This window comes from Salmo salar, chromosome 10, assembly GCF_965601325.2.
Source record: "Salmo salar chromosome 10, fSalSal1, whole genome shotgun sequence".
Taxonomy (NCBI): Eukaryota; Metazoa; Chordata; class Actinopteri; order Salmoniformes; family Salmonidae; genus Salmo; species Salmo salar.
Window position 1 is genome coordinate 54422501 of NC_138300.1, and position 14461 is coordinate 54436961.

At 41.1% G+C, this 14461-nt stretch overlaps 1 protein-coding gene across 2 annotated transcripts in view; it reads right to left on the bottom strand.

Moving 5' to 3' along the window:
- atf6 (activating transcription factor 6) overlaps positions 1 to 14461 on the bottom strand; it is a 122604-nt gene that overhangs the window by 22735 nt on the left and 85408 nt on the right. For both annotated transcript variants that reach the window (XM_014123469.3, XM_014123468.3), the window contains exons 13-14: positions 9278 to 9342; positions 6579 to 6690 (exon numbers count right to left, since the gene is read on the bottom strand). In XM_014123469.3, coding sequence (XP_013978944.1) covers positions 6579 to 6690; positions 9278 to 9342 — 177 coding nt within the window. The remainder of the gene's footprint in view (positions 1 to 6578; positions 6691 to 9277; positions 9343 to 14461) is intronic.

Sequence of the window (14461 nt, forward strand, 5' to 3'; positions counted from 1 at the left end):
GCTCAGCACGTCACAGAGCTGGAGGAGTTCCCTTCCACTCTCCTTTAGCGGTCTCTCCATCCCTCCTTACAACTCCCCATCTTTCTCCGACTCCCTCCCTCTATCAATCTCTACCTTCATCCCCTCTCTCATAAAATCATTACAGAATTGATCCCCTTTAAGCCTCTTGTGATGCTGTTGACAAGGGCAGAAAAGTCAGCCATTAACTATCCCAATATAAAGTCAAACAGACTTTTTTTTTTCCTCAGAGATCATGGAGGAAGAGACATCCAATATGGCTGTGTCTCAAATATGGTTTAAAGTCTTAAGACTATTGACGAGTGAGCACTGAGGTCCAAGGTTAGACAGGGCAGAGGTTAGTGGTCTTTCCCTGGCCAGACTACGCTGTCCAGTCCAGTCCTGCTCAGTTCCTTCTGTAACCAGATAGACTGGCACTTGACCTTCAGATTTTTTACAATTCAGGGCTTGATTCAATCCGTGGCGTAGGAAATCTGCTTTGTAGTAGCGCAGTTTAAATTTAAAGGTATTTTTAGATTGTGCCAACATATGCAGCGTTTACCGTGAATGCAGTCTGTGCAAACTCGGAAACATTGCCTTTAAATGTCAATTGCGCAATAACGCTGATCTTCTGTCCTACTGATTGAATCAAGCCCTTAACTTTAATTTAAACAGGAAGTCTCACTGAGGTCAGAAGACCACCTTCCCATCAACAACATGTAATGACCAAAGAGAACACAACTGTCGTCATGGTTTCTGTAGTCGCCATGTCAACACTTCCTCAACAAGGGTTTGTTTGTGATTTCCTTTGAGACAAGAGTTCATGACATGAACCCTGACCTTGGCAATCATTGGATTAGCCTGAGGGACACTGAATAATAACATCTGCACAGTAAGAAGTAACTTACTTATTATTAGTATTATTGCTATTATTATCATCATAATCATTATTATTGTTGTGATTATTACTCCAAATAATAGTGGTAAGAGTAATAGAGGGGATGGTAACGTAGTAATTTGATGATGGTGGTGGTAGTAGTAATGATGATGGTAGTAGTAGATATATCAGAGGTAGAAATGATACTAGTGGTAATGGTAGTAGTAGTAGTAGTAGTAGTAATGATGATGATGGTAGTAGTAGATATATCAAAGGTTGAAATGATACTAGTGGTAATATTAGTAGAGATATTAGAGGTAGAAATGATACTAATGGTAATGGTAGTAGAAGATATATTAGAGGTAGAAATGATACTAGTGGTAATGGTAGTAGTAGATATATCAGAGGTAGAAATGATACTAGTGGTAACGGTAGTAGTAGAGATATTAGAGGTAGAAATAATACTAGTGGTAATGGTAGTAGTAGAGATATTAGAGGTAGAAATGATACTAGTGGTAATGGTAGTAGTAGAGATAGAGGTAGAAATGATACTAGTGGTAATGGTAGTAGTAGATATATCAGAGGTAGAAATGATACTAGTGGTAATGGTAGTAGTAGAGGTATTAGAGGTAGAAATGATACTAGTGGTAATGGTAGTAGTAGTAGTAGTAATGATGATGGTAGTAGTAGAGATATTAGAGGTAGAAAAGATACTAGTGGTAATATTAGTAGAGATATTAGAGGTAGAAATGATACTAGTGGTAACGGTAGTAGTAGAGATATTAGAGGTAGAAATGATACTAGTGGTAACGGTAGTAGTAGAGATATTAGAGGTAGAAATGATACTAGTGGTAACGGTAGTAGTAGAGATATTAGAGGTAGAAATGATACTAGTGGTAATGGTAGTAGTAGAGATATTAGAGGTAGAAATGATACTAGTGGTAATATTAGTAGAGATATTAGAGGTAGAAATGATACTAGTGGTAATATTAGTAGAGATATTAGAGGTAGAAATGATACTAGTGGTAACATTAGTAGAGATATTAGAGGTAGAAATGATACTAGTGGTAATATTAGTAGAGATATTAGAGGTAGAAATGATACTAGTGGTAATGGTAGTAGTAGATATATTAGAGGTAGAAATGATACTAGTGGTAATGGTAGTAGAGATATTAGAGGTATACATGATACTAGTGGTAATGGTAGTAGATATATCAGAGGTAGAAATGATACTAGTGGTAATGGTAGTAGAGATATTAGAGGTATACATGATACTAGAGATATTAGAGGTATACGTGATACTAGTGGTAATGGTAGTAGTAGAGATATTAGAGGTAGAAATGATACTAGTGGTAATGGTAGTAGATATATCAGAGGTAGAAATGATACTAGTGGTAATGGTAGTAGATATATCAGAGGTAGAAATGATACTAGTGGTAATGGTAGTAGATATATCAGAGGTATACATGATACTAGAGATATTAGAGGTATACGTGATACTAGTGGTAATGGTAGTAGTAGAGATATTAGAGGTAGAAATGATACTAGTGGTAATGGTAGTAGATATATCAGAGGTAGAAATGATACTAGTGGTAATGGTAGTAGATATATCAGAGGTAGAAATGATACTAGTGGTAATGGTAGTAGATATATCAGAGGTATACATGATACTAGTGGTAATGGTAGTAGTAGAGATATTAGAGGTAGAAATGATACTAGTGGTAATGGTAGTAGTAGAGATATTAGAGGTAGAAATGATAGTTGTAGTATTAGTGTTAATAATAGCGGAGGTAGCATTCATTTTAGTAGTTATAATAGTAGTAGTCCATATTATTGATTTTCCTATTACTCTTCACTGTTACTATTTGATTGTTATTTTAAATGATGTATTCTTAAATTAACTAAATCACTTTTAAATGATTATAATTCATTATTTGATTACAATGTCAAATCAAATTGTATTAGTCACATGTGCCGACTACAACAGGTGTAGAGCTTACAGTGAAATGCTTACTTACGAATAACAGATAAAAGTAACAAGTAATTAAATGCAGTAGCAGAGAGAACAGTCTATGACCTGGGTGGCTGGAGTCTGACAATTTTTAGGGCCTTCCTCTGACACCGACTGGTATAGAAGTCCTGGATGGCAGGAAGCTTGGCCCCAGTGATGTACTGGGCCGTTCGCACTACCCTCTGTAGTGCCTTGAAGTCGGAGGCCGAGCAGTTGCCATACCAGGCAGTGATGCAACCAGTCAGGATGCTCTCGATGATGTAGAACCTTTTAAGGATCTGAGGACCCATGCCAAATCTTTTCAGTCTCCTGGGGGGTAATAGGTTTTGTCATGCCCTCTTCACGACTGTCTTGGTGTGCCAAGGAACTTGAATCTCTCAACCTGCTCCACTACAGCCCGGTCGATGAGAATGGGACGTGCTCAGTCCTCTTTTTCCTGTAGTCCACAATCATCTCCTTTGTTTTGATCACGTTGAGAGAGAGGTTGTTGTCCTGGCACCACACAGTCAGGTCTCTGACCTCCTCCCTATAGGCTGTCTCATCGTTGTCGGTGATCAGGCCTACCACTGTTGTGTCATCTGCAAATTTAATGATGGTGTTGGAGTCGTGCCTGGCCGTGCAGTCATGAGTGAACAGGGAGTACAGGAAGGGACTGAGCACGCAACCCTGAGGGGCCCCTGTGTTGAGGATCAGCGGGCGGATGTGTTGTTACCTACCCTTACCACCTGGGGGCGGCCCGTCAGGAAGTCCAGGATCCAGTTGCAGAGGGAGGTGTTTAGTCCCAGGGTCCTTAGCTTAGTGATGAGCTTTGAGGGCACTATGGTGTTGAACGCTGAGCTGAAGTCAATGAATAACATTCTAACATAGGTGTTCCTTTTGTCCAGGTGGGAAAGGGCAGTGTGGAGTGCAATAGAGATTGCATCATCTGTGGATCTGTTGGTGCGGTATGCAAATTGGAGTGGGTCTAGGGTTTCTGGGATAATGGTGTTGATGTGAGCCATGACCAGCCTTTCAAAGCATTGCATTGCTACAGATGTGAGATGCTACGGGTCGGTAGTCATTTAGGCAGGTTACCGTAGTGTTCTTTGGCACAGGAACTATGGTGGTCTGCTTGAAACATGTTGGTATTACAGACTCGGACAGGGAGAGGTTGAAAATGTCAGTGAAGACACTTGCCAGTTGGTCAGCGCATGCTCGCAGTACACGTCGTGGTATCCGTCTGGCCCCGCAGCCTTGTGTATGTTGACCTGTTTAAAGGTCTTAATCATATTGGCTGCGGAGAGCGTGATGTATGTATATTGTATACATTGTTGCTCATGGCAATAAAGCAGCTTGAATTAGAGAGAGCGAGAGCGAGAGAAAAAGAAAGAGAAAGAGAGAAAGAAAGAGAGAGAGAGAGCGCCTAGAGGTGGTGAGAAGCAGGTCAGTTTTAATCCTCCGGTCTGTTCCGACTCAGCCTTGGCCCCAGGACCATGAACACGTCTTTGTTTGAATGGACGGCAGGAAGAGTTTCAAATTTACAAGCCTGTTTTTGACTGCAATTAGTCATTACCTAATGTTAGCTATTTTTCCAATAAACAATGTCATTAAGTGTCCTTTTTTTCGGTCTTTGGCCCAGTTTAGAGTGTCTGGAAGTGCAGCGGTATAGTCTACAAAGGGATGGAACCGAGAACATAGGGATCCAGGGCTTTATGGAAGTAATTATAATCCATGGAAACTTGTGCAACCTTTAACAGATTTGGTTTTCTTTTGTTTAGTCAGAGCTGGAGCACAAGAAGTGTGTACGGGAGAGGTCAATCCAGGCTAGTTTACGTAGAGCTGTGTCTGCTCGCCAGGGTTGGGTAAGTTACTTTCTAAATGGAATCCGTTACAGTTACTAGTTACCTGTCCAAAATTGATATCAGTACTATAACTTTCAGATTACCCAAACTCAGTAACGTAATCGGATTACTTTCAGTTACTTTATTACTTTCCTCTTAAGAGGCATTAGAAGAAGACAAAAATGATCCATCAAACACATTAGGTGTGGCATCATAGAGGTCTCTGATTGATGGTCATCATTTGGTGTGTCATCATAGAGGTCTCTGATTGGTGGTCAGACTCTCTCAGGTAAAACAAAGTTAAACTCAGTAGTGGAGTGCGGGTAAAATCACCGGGGAAGCTTTCTCCAGAAGAAATATCCATATCACAACCTGTTCTTTGATAAGTGCGTTGTTCGCTGTATAAACTGATAGTTCTTAGGACTTGGAAAAGGAGAGTCGTACACTCTAGGAGCTCAGATGCAATAATTGTATAACCAACGTTGACAGCCAAACAGTCTTCATATGCCTTGCCACCGTGATATATAGGCCTTAGGACGAGACAACAAGAAGATACAGCGGCAGAATAAACTCAACCACACCTTTGTTTCATCACAAAACCAGAGAGTAACCTCTAGGCACAGTTTAACTGGTGATTATGAATGGCCTGGGGATAGGCTGGAAAGAGGAGCTACACCCTTCCTTCCCTTCCCACCCAAATCCAAACCTTAACACAGACAGAGTGTGAGCTGACTGATGCTAATGTCTTGGACCTGGCCCCTGGATGTAGATTAGGACTAATACCTGGCCCCTGGATGTAGATTAGGACTAATACCTGGCCCCTGGATGTAGATTAGGACTAATACCTGGCCCCTGGATGTAGATTAGGACTAATACCTGGCCCCTGGATGTAGAGTAGGACTAATACCTGGCCCCTGGATGTAGATTAGGACTAATACCTGGCCCCTGGATGTAGAGTAGGACTAATACCTGGCCCCTGGATGTAGATTAGGACTAATACCTGGCCCCTGGATGTAGATTAGGACTAATACCTGGCCCCTGGATGTAGAGTAGGACTAATACCTGGCCCCTGGATGTAGATTAGGACTAATAGCCTCTCTCAGTGTGTGATGATTTCACAGGCTTTCACCCTGCATCTGTGATGTTCTACCTAGACAATACATCACAGACATGTACAGGCTTTCACCCTGCATCTGTGATGTTCTACCTAGACAATACATCACAGACATGTACAGGCTTCCACCCTGCATCTGTGATGTTTTACCTAGACAATACATCACAGACATGTACAGGCTTTCACCCTGCATCTGTCTGTGATGTTCTACCTAGACAATACATCACAGACATGTACAGGCTTTCACCCTGCATCTGTCTGTGATGTTCTACCTAGACAATACATCACAGACATGTACAGGCTTTCACCCTGCATCTGTGATGTTCTACCTAGACAATACATCACAGACATGTACATAGAGTCATATTTGAGGCATCTCACTGTTCCCTCTCTCTTCGAGAGAAAACAGGTCTCTCCTTTAGAAGAGTGAGGAGCACACAGGGTGGCCAAGAAAAGCGGAGCAAACATTTGCAGTGTTTTTCCTTTTATATGTTATTAATAATCCATAAGTCGATCCATCTGTATCCCATCAGCATTTGCAGTGTTTCTCTAACCAGCCCTAGGGACATGGAAATAATGTATCTGGAAGCCTGCAACTAAATCCACCCCTTAGCTGATTTATATTACTGAATAGATGTCACCTATCAAACATTATTTTAATGTGAACTAGCCAGCAGGTATAGATTGTGTTTAGGTTACCTTTGAAGTGGTATAATATGTATCAAATGAACGAACGTTCTAAAGTCATTCCAAGCTCACCCTGCGGAAAGACACCACGTAGAAGGTGTCTCCACGGCGATGAATCTCATCAAAGAAGTCGTTGTAGGTGCGGTGAGGAGCGTAGTACACCTGCAGCTCATTACCTGGGCTCCTGTGGGGGGGGAGAGAGACAATATTTACTTCAGTTACAGGCTCCGCTGTATACAACAAACACCAGAACGGATTCTAAACTCCTTTCCTCAGGGACATTTGCATGAATATGCAGTTGAGCTTTTGTTTTCACAGGAATCAAACATGTGCATTCTTGCAGTACAAGATGAATAACAGATTTAATACATTTTGACAGAGTTGATCAAATCCACAGATAAAACATCAGGAGAACAGACCACTACACACCAGCCTCAGTCTTAGGACCTCAGAAGCCCTAGACACACAAGCCCTAGACACACAAGCCCTAGACACACAAGCCCTAGTCAATGATCACATTTACACACTAATATCCTGTTATTATTCGGGATACTTAACGTCATATCCCATTTACAATAACCCCAAAAAACAATGTCTCCTGGGTCATGAGAAACCTGGATAAGATGTCTGAGATTTGCTGATCTTAGACGGGATACTCTGGCATGTAAACATCGTATCCCGTTTAGTGTGGGGTTTTTTGCGGTCTGCACAGGCTCAGTTTCACATATCATTGGTGTTGTGTGGTGTTTTCATCTGATTGTCAAACAAATCATTAAAACAAGTAGGTTACCTGCTCAGTTTGATCCACCATACTAATTCCATCATAAATAGTTTTGCTGATACTCCATACTGGACCGTATAGTCTACTGGCTTAGGCTACTTTCACCCTCATTTAGATATGTTTCTGCTAACATGTGTCTGCTTATAATTTCCGACATTTGGTAGGCCAGATTACTATAACTTCCGACATAGGCCATTTGTTTGTCAACTATAGTTTGATACACGCAGCTTCTTTTCTGTCATAACTTGTTGCCCCAGAAGACTAAATAAACTACGGCTCAGCTGAATTACATTTTTTATTTTTCCTTTATTTAACTAGGCAAGTCAGTTAAAAACAAATTCTTATTTTCAATGACGGCCTACCGGGGAACAGTGGGTTAACTGTCTTATTAACTGAATGTCTTACATAGATAGAATGAATGCATTAGTAATCTAGTTTACACCGGCAAAGTTGTCTGTTTCGTTTAGGGGCCGGGGAGAAAATACAATACATTTCAAAACAGTGGAAAGATTGTTCCCATAGCAAAATGTCCAAATGTCATCAGTTTGACCAGTTTTAAGGAAATGAAAAGCTGAGAAAACTATGAAACATGTTTCTGATAAGACTTCAGTTTGTCTTGGGTGCATATTTTGTGGTTGAAATACTGTCTGCTTGCATAATAGTGTCAAATATACCAGCTATATGCACAGCACATTTGTGTTTTCTCAAGAGATGCTGAAAGAAAGAAATGATATTTCCCCACTCCTGTTCCCAAGACAAAATGTACATTTTTTTTGTATAATTGTACTGCAAGAAATGCATAATTCTGCATGAGTTAATATTATATTACATGTGAGAGGTTATGGGCCTACAATCAGTGTCCATATTTCAGTTACTATTCCATTTAACCCATATGAACTTAAATTAAGAATATCCTGTTTATTCATGGAAACAGGGATACTTGTGAGCGGGAAATCAAAAGGTGCATGTAAACAGCTTATCCCGCATAAGACCTAAAGCAGGATATGAGCAACTATCCGGGAAAACTGAGCATGTAAACGTGGTCCTTCTCTGCAGTCTGTATCCCACTTTAATGACAGACAGTCAGGGTCAAGGTTAAAGGTTTGGCAGGGCCTGCTACTATGCCCCAGAGTGTCTGGTTGGCCATCAACTTGATTTTCAAATGTGGGAAAGTCAAAAGCATGAGGAAAATGTAGTACCAAAATAAAATATGATTGCAAACAGAAACATTAGTCCTCTGGGGGCACAAATACAAAATGTCATATTTAGAATATTTACATTTTTCCATTTCATACTAAAAACAGAACTTGTACTGCAAGTGAATATGTAACTTAATGTTGTATGGTGTCCTGAAAAGTTGAAAGCCGTTTTATAAATCGGATTTACAAATGGGAAAAGCTTTGTGAGGCAGATCTAAGAGTGTAAGTCAAAAAGCCAGCAGTAAAGACATCAGATAGATACTCCCAGGCAGACTGACGCAGTAAAGACATCAGATAGATACTCCCAGGCAGACTGACGCAGTAAAGACATCAGATAGACTCCCGGCGACTGCCCCAGGCCCCAGGCACTGACGCAGTAAAGACATCAGATAGATACTCCCAGGCAGACTGACGCAGTAAAGACATCAGATAGATACTCCCAGGCAGACTGACGCGGCCGAGCTCCCGGCGACGACGCAGGACATCAGATAGATACTCCCGGCGCGCGCAGGCCGAGACTCCCGCGACGCGCAGTAAAGACATCAGATAGATACTCCCAGGCAGACTGACGCAGTAAAGCACGGACTCCCGGCAGACTGACGCAGTGACTCGGCTCCCAGGCAGACTGACGCAGTAAAGACATCAGATAGATACTCCCAGGCAGACTGACGCAGTAAAGACATCAGATAGATACTCTCAGGCAGACTGACAGTCTGAACACTGGAATAAGGTAAACATGACATGCATGTAGAAATCAGATATATGTTGTATATATACACTCCTCCACTCACTTCTCTGTGGAGTCAGTGTACTGGACTGTTAGGACCTGGGACACCTCAGCCTTCTTATCCTCTTTCTGTATGGAGAGAAAGAGACAGAGGAGAGAGAGAACCAGAAAGAGAGAGAGTTAGTGGTTAGAACATGTTAATGAAGAAGTGAAAACTACTGGTGATAAATTTGTTGGCTGTGTATGTTGGTACAGTATAGTATGTTGATACACTATATGTCCAGGTGTGTATGTATGTTGATACAGTATAGTATGTTGATACAGTATATGTCCAGGTGTGTATGTATGTTGATACAGTATAGTATGTTGATACAGTATAGTATATGTCCAGGTGTGTATGTATGTTGATACAGTATGTTGGTACAGTATATTTCCAGGTGTGTATGTATGTTGGTACAGTATATGTCCAGGTGTGTATGTATGTTGGTACAGTATATATCCAGGTGTGTATGTATGTTGGTACAGTATAGTATGTTGGTACAGTATATTTGCAGGTGTGTATGTATGTTGGTACAGTATATGTCCAGGTGTGTATGTATGTTGGTACAGTATATGTCCAGGTGTGTATGTATGTTGGTACAGTATATATCCAGGTGTGTATGTATGTTGGTACAGTATAGTATGTTGGTACAGTATATTTGCAGGTGTGTATGTATGTTGGTACAGTATATGTCCAGGTGTGTATGTATGTTGGTACAGTATGTTGGTACAGTATAGTATGTTGGTACAGTATGTTGGTACAGTATAGTATGTTGGTACAGTACATGTCCAGGTGTGTATGTATGTTGGTACAGTATATGTCCAGGTGTGTATGTATGTTGGTACAGTATGTTGGTACAGTATAGTATGTTGGTACAGTATGTTGGTACAGTATAGTATGTTGGTACAGTACATGTCCAGGTGTGTATGTATGTTGGTACAGTACATGTCCAGGTGTGTATGTATGTTGGTACAGTATATGTCCAGGTGTGTATGTATGTTGGTACAGTATATGTCCAGGTGTGTATGTATGTTGGTACAGTATATGTCCAGGTGTGTATGTATGTTGGTACAGTATATGTCCAGGTGTGTGGTAGCAGGTATAGTATGTTGGTACAGTATATGTCCAGGTGTGTATGTATGTTGGTACAGTATAGTATGTTGGTACAGTATATGTCCAGGTGTGTATGTATGTTGGTACAGTATAGTATGTTGGTACAGTATATGTCCAGGTGTGTATGTATGTTGGTACAGTATAGTATGTTGGTACAGTATATGTCCAGGTGTGTATGTATGTTGGTACAGTATAGTATGTTGGTACAGTATATGTCCAGGTGTGTATGTATGTTGGTACAGTATAGTATGTCGGTACAGTATATGTCCAGGTGTGTATGTATGTTCATACAGTATAGTATGTTGGTACAGTATATGTCCAGGTGTGTATGTATGTTGGTACAGTATAGTATGTTGGTACAGTACATGTCCAGGTGTGTATGTATGTTGGTACAGTATATGTCCAGGTGTGTATGCATGTTGGTACAGTATATGTCCAGGTGTGTATGTATATTGGTACAGTATATGCCCAGGTGTGTATGTATGTTGGTACAGTATGTTGGTACAGTATATGTCCAGGTGTGTATGTATGTTGGTACAGTATAGTATGTTGGTACAGTATATGTCCAGGTGTGTATGCATGTTGGTACAGTATAGTATGTTGGTACAGTATATGTCCAGGTGTGTATGCATGTTGGTACAGTATAGTATGTTGGTACAGTATATGTCCAGGTGTGTATGTATGTTGGTACAGTATAGTATGTTGGTACAGTACCGTAATTTCTGGACTATAAACCGCAACTTTTTTCCCACGTTTTGAACCTCGCGGCTTAAACAATGACGCGGCTAATATGTGGATTTTTCCCGCTTTCAATTAAAAATAAAAAATAAAAATAACATCCTGTGACGTGCTCAGTTTTTTGGCGGCATGAAGCTTTCATTAGACCAATGAAATTGCCGAACGGGTTAAGGTCAAACAACTTTTTTGTTTACTGTTTAGATTAAATCGAGCGCTCTCAAACTTCCCATCATTCTGATTACGGTAGTCATTTTGTCACCCTCATCATGGCAAAGACACGGAGAAATGCATATGATGCAGCTTTCAAGTTGAAGGCGATTGATCTGGCTGTTGGAAAAGGAAATAGAGCTGCTGCACGGGAGCTTGGTCTTAATGAGTCGATGATAAGACGTTGGAAACAGCAGCGTGAGGAATTGACTCAAAAAGACAACTAAAGCTTACTGCAAATTTTTAATTTTTTTTTACAAGCCGTGTTTCGTTAAAGCCTATTTATTTTTACAAGCCGTGTTTCGTTAAAGCCTATTTATTTTTGTTACAAGCTGTGTTTCGTTAAAGCATGTGTAAAGTTCATTTGTTTCAATGTACCGGGCACCTGCGGCTTATAGACATGTGCAGCTTATTTATGTTCAAAATAATACTTTTTTGTTAAATTCAGTGGGTGCGGCTAATATTCAGGTGCGCTTAATAGTCCGGAAATTACGGTATATGTCCAGGTGTGTATGTGTTTTCATCCCACACAGTCAATGACAAGCTCCCTGGCCTCTTTTTTCCAGCAGAGAGCTGGGTGACACTATCCATTTCAGGAAGACGTCACATCACCAAGGCTGTGTTTACACAGGCAGCCCAATTCAGATTTTTTTGCCACTAATTGGTCTTTCGACAAACCAGATCACATCTTTTGCCAATATTTGGGCAAAAGATCAGAATTGGGCTCGCTGTGTAAACACAGCCCAAGTCACTGACCATCTCTAGCTCAGGGGCCATGCCAGCCACACAGTTTCCCCCAGACAAATGACATCGCTCCAGGCATAACTCAAGTGTTTTTCTTATGAGAGCATAGCTGGGCCATCCTGGGCTTGACTTCCTGGATGGTTCTCATTAAAACCTTCAAACTAGCTAGCTGTGAATACCTCCCAAACAAATGGCTCAAAACTAAAAAACAGACATGTCTGTATGCTCATTTATTTGAATGAGTAGAAATTAAACCAAAAATGCTAATGTTGTTTCGATTCAACTGGGCTGCTAAGGCCTTTCTAAGTAGTAATGGTGGGTCAGGGGGCTGTGTATGGTAAATACAGGAAAAACAGAGGTGTTTCAGGGGGCTGTGTATGGTAAATACAGGGAAAACAGAGGTGTTTCATGGGGCTGTGTATGGTAAATACAGGGAAAACAGAGATGTTTCATGGGGCTGTGTATGGTAAATACAGGGAAAACAGAGATGTTTCATGGGGCTGTGTATGGTAAATACAGGGAAAACAGAGATGTTTCATGGGGCTGTGTATGGTAAATACAGGGAAAACAGAGATGTTTCATGGGGCTGTGTATGGTAAATACAGGGAAAACAGAGGTGTTTCATGGGGCTGTGTATGGTAAATACAGGGAAAACAGAGTTGTTTCATGGGGCTGTGTATGGTAAATACAGGGAAAACAGAGTTGTTTCAGGGGGCTGTGTATGGTAAATACAGGGAAAACAGAGGTGTTTCAGGGGGCTGTGTATGGTAAATACAGGGAAAACAGAGGTGTTTCATGGGGCTGTGTATGGTAAATACAGGGAAAACAGAGATGTTTCATGGGGCTGTGTATGGTAAATACAGGGAAAACAGAGATGTTTCATGGGGCTGTGTATGGTAAATACAGGGAAAACAGAGATGTTTCATGGGGCTGTGTATGGTAAATACAGGGAAAACAGAGGTGTTTCATGGGGCTGTGTATGGTAAATACAGGGAAAACAGAGGTGTTTCATGGGGCTGTGTATGGTAAATACAGGGAAAACAGAGGTGTTTCATGGGGCTGTGTATGGTAAATACAGGGAAAACAGAGATGTTTCATGGGGCTGTGTATGGTAAATACAGGGAAAACAGAGGTGTTTCAGGGGGCTGTGTATGGTAAATACAGGGAAAACAGAGGTGTTTCAGGGGGCTGTGTATGGTAAATACAGGGAAAACAGAGGTGTTTCAGGGGGCTGTGTATGGTAAATACAGGGAAAACAGAGTTGTTTCAGGGGGCTGTGTATGGTAAATACAGGGAAAACAGAGTTGTTTCAGGGGGCTGTGTATGGTAAATACAGGGAAAACAGAGGAGTGTCATGTTTCAGGGGGCTGTGTATGGTAAATACAGGGAAAACAGAGGAGTGTCATGTTTCAGGGGGCTGTGTATGGTAAATACAGGGAAAACAGAGGAGTGTCATGTTTCAGGGGGCTGTGTATGGTAAATACAGGGAAAACAGAGGAGTGTCATGTTTCAGGGGGCTGTGTATGGTAAATACAGGGAAAACAGAGGAGTGTCATGTTTCAGGGGGCTGTGTATGGTAAATACAGGGAAAACAGAGGAGTGTCATGTTTCAGGGGGCTGTGTATGGTAAATACAGGGAAAACAGAGGAGTGTCATGTTTCAGGGGGCTGTGTATGGTAAATACAGGGAAAACAGAGGAGTGTCATGTTTCAGGGGGCTGTGTATGGTAAATACAGGGAAAACAGAGGAGTGTCATGTTTCAGGGGGCTGTGTATGGTAAATACAGGGAAAACAGAGGAGTGTCATGTTTCAGGGGGCTGTGTATGGTAAATACAGGGAAAACAGAGGAGTGTCATGTTTCAGGGGGCTGTGTATGGTAAATACAGGGAAAACAGAAGGTGCAGCTCATTGCTGAACAACTCAACTGTTTCCTTTCAGTAGAAACTCAGTCATTCTGACCTAACTAAGCCACAGTTTTTTGTTGAACAGTTCACTTTACCTGCTTCACATTCACAAACTATCAATATTACTTCAATTAGCTAACCACCTAGCTTCACATTACAAACTATCAATATTACTTCAATTAGCTAACCTCCTAGCTTCACATTACAAACTATCAATATTACTTCAATTAGCTAACACCCCAGCTTCACAGAACATTAACACAAGTACAAATCCTTTCTTGAAACTAAATCATGATAGTCTACCAATGTCCTGTCCAATAAACAAACAAACTGTCCTCAATCTTTCCACCTCTACATCTGTCCAATAAACAAACACTGAGTAGTGGACCTGCCCACTCCTAAAAACACGTTGTAGAGTGGTGCTGTTCTGTATCGGAATCCTTCAACATGTTGGAATCATAAGAACCCAAGAAGTCTATAGGGGTCCTGGGAAAATATATCT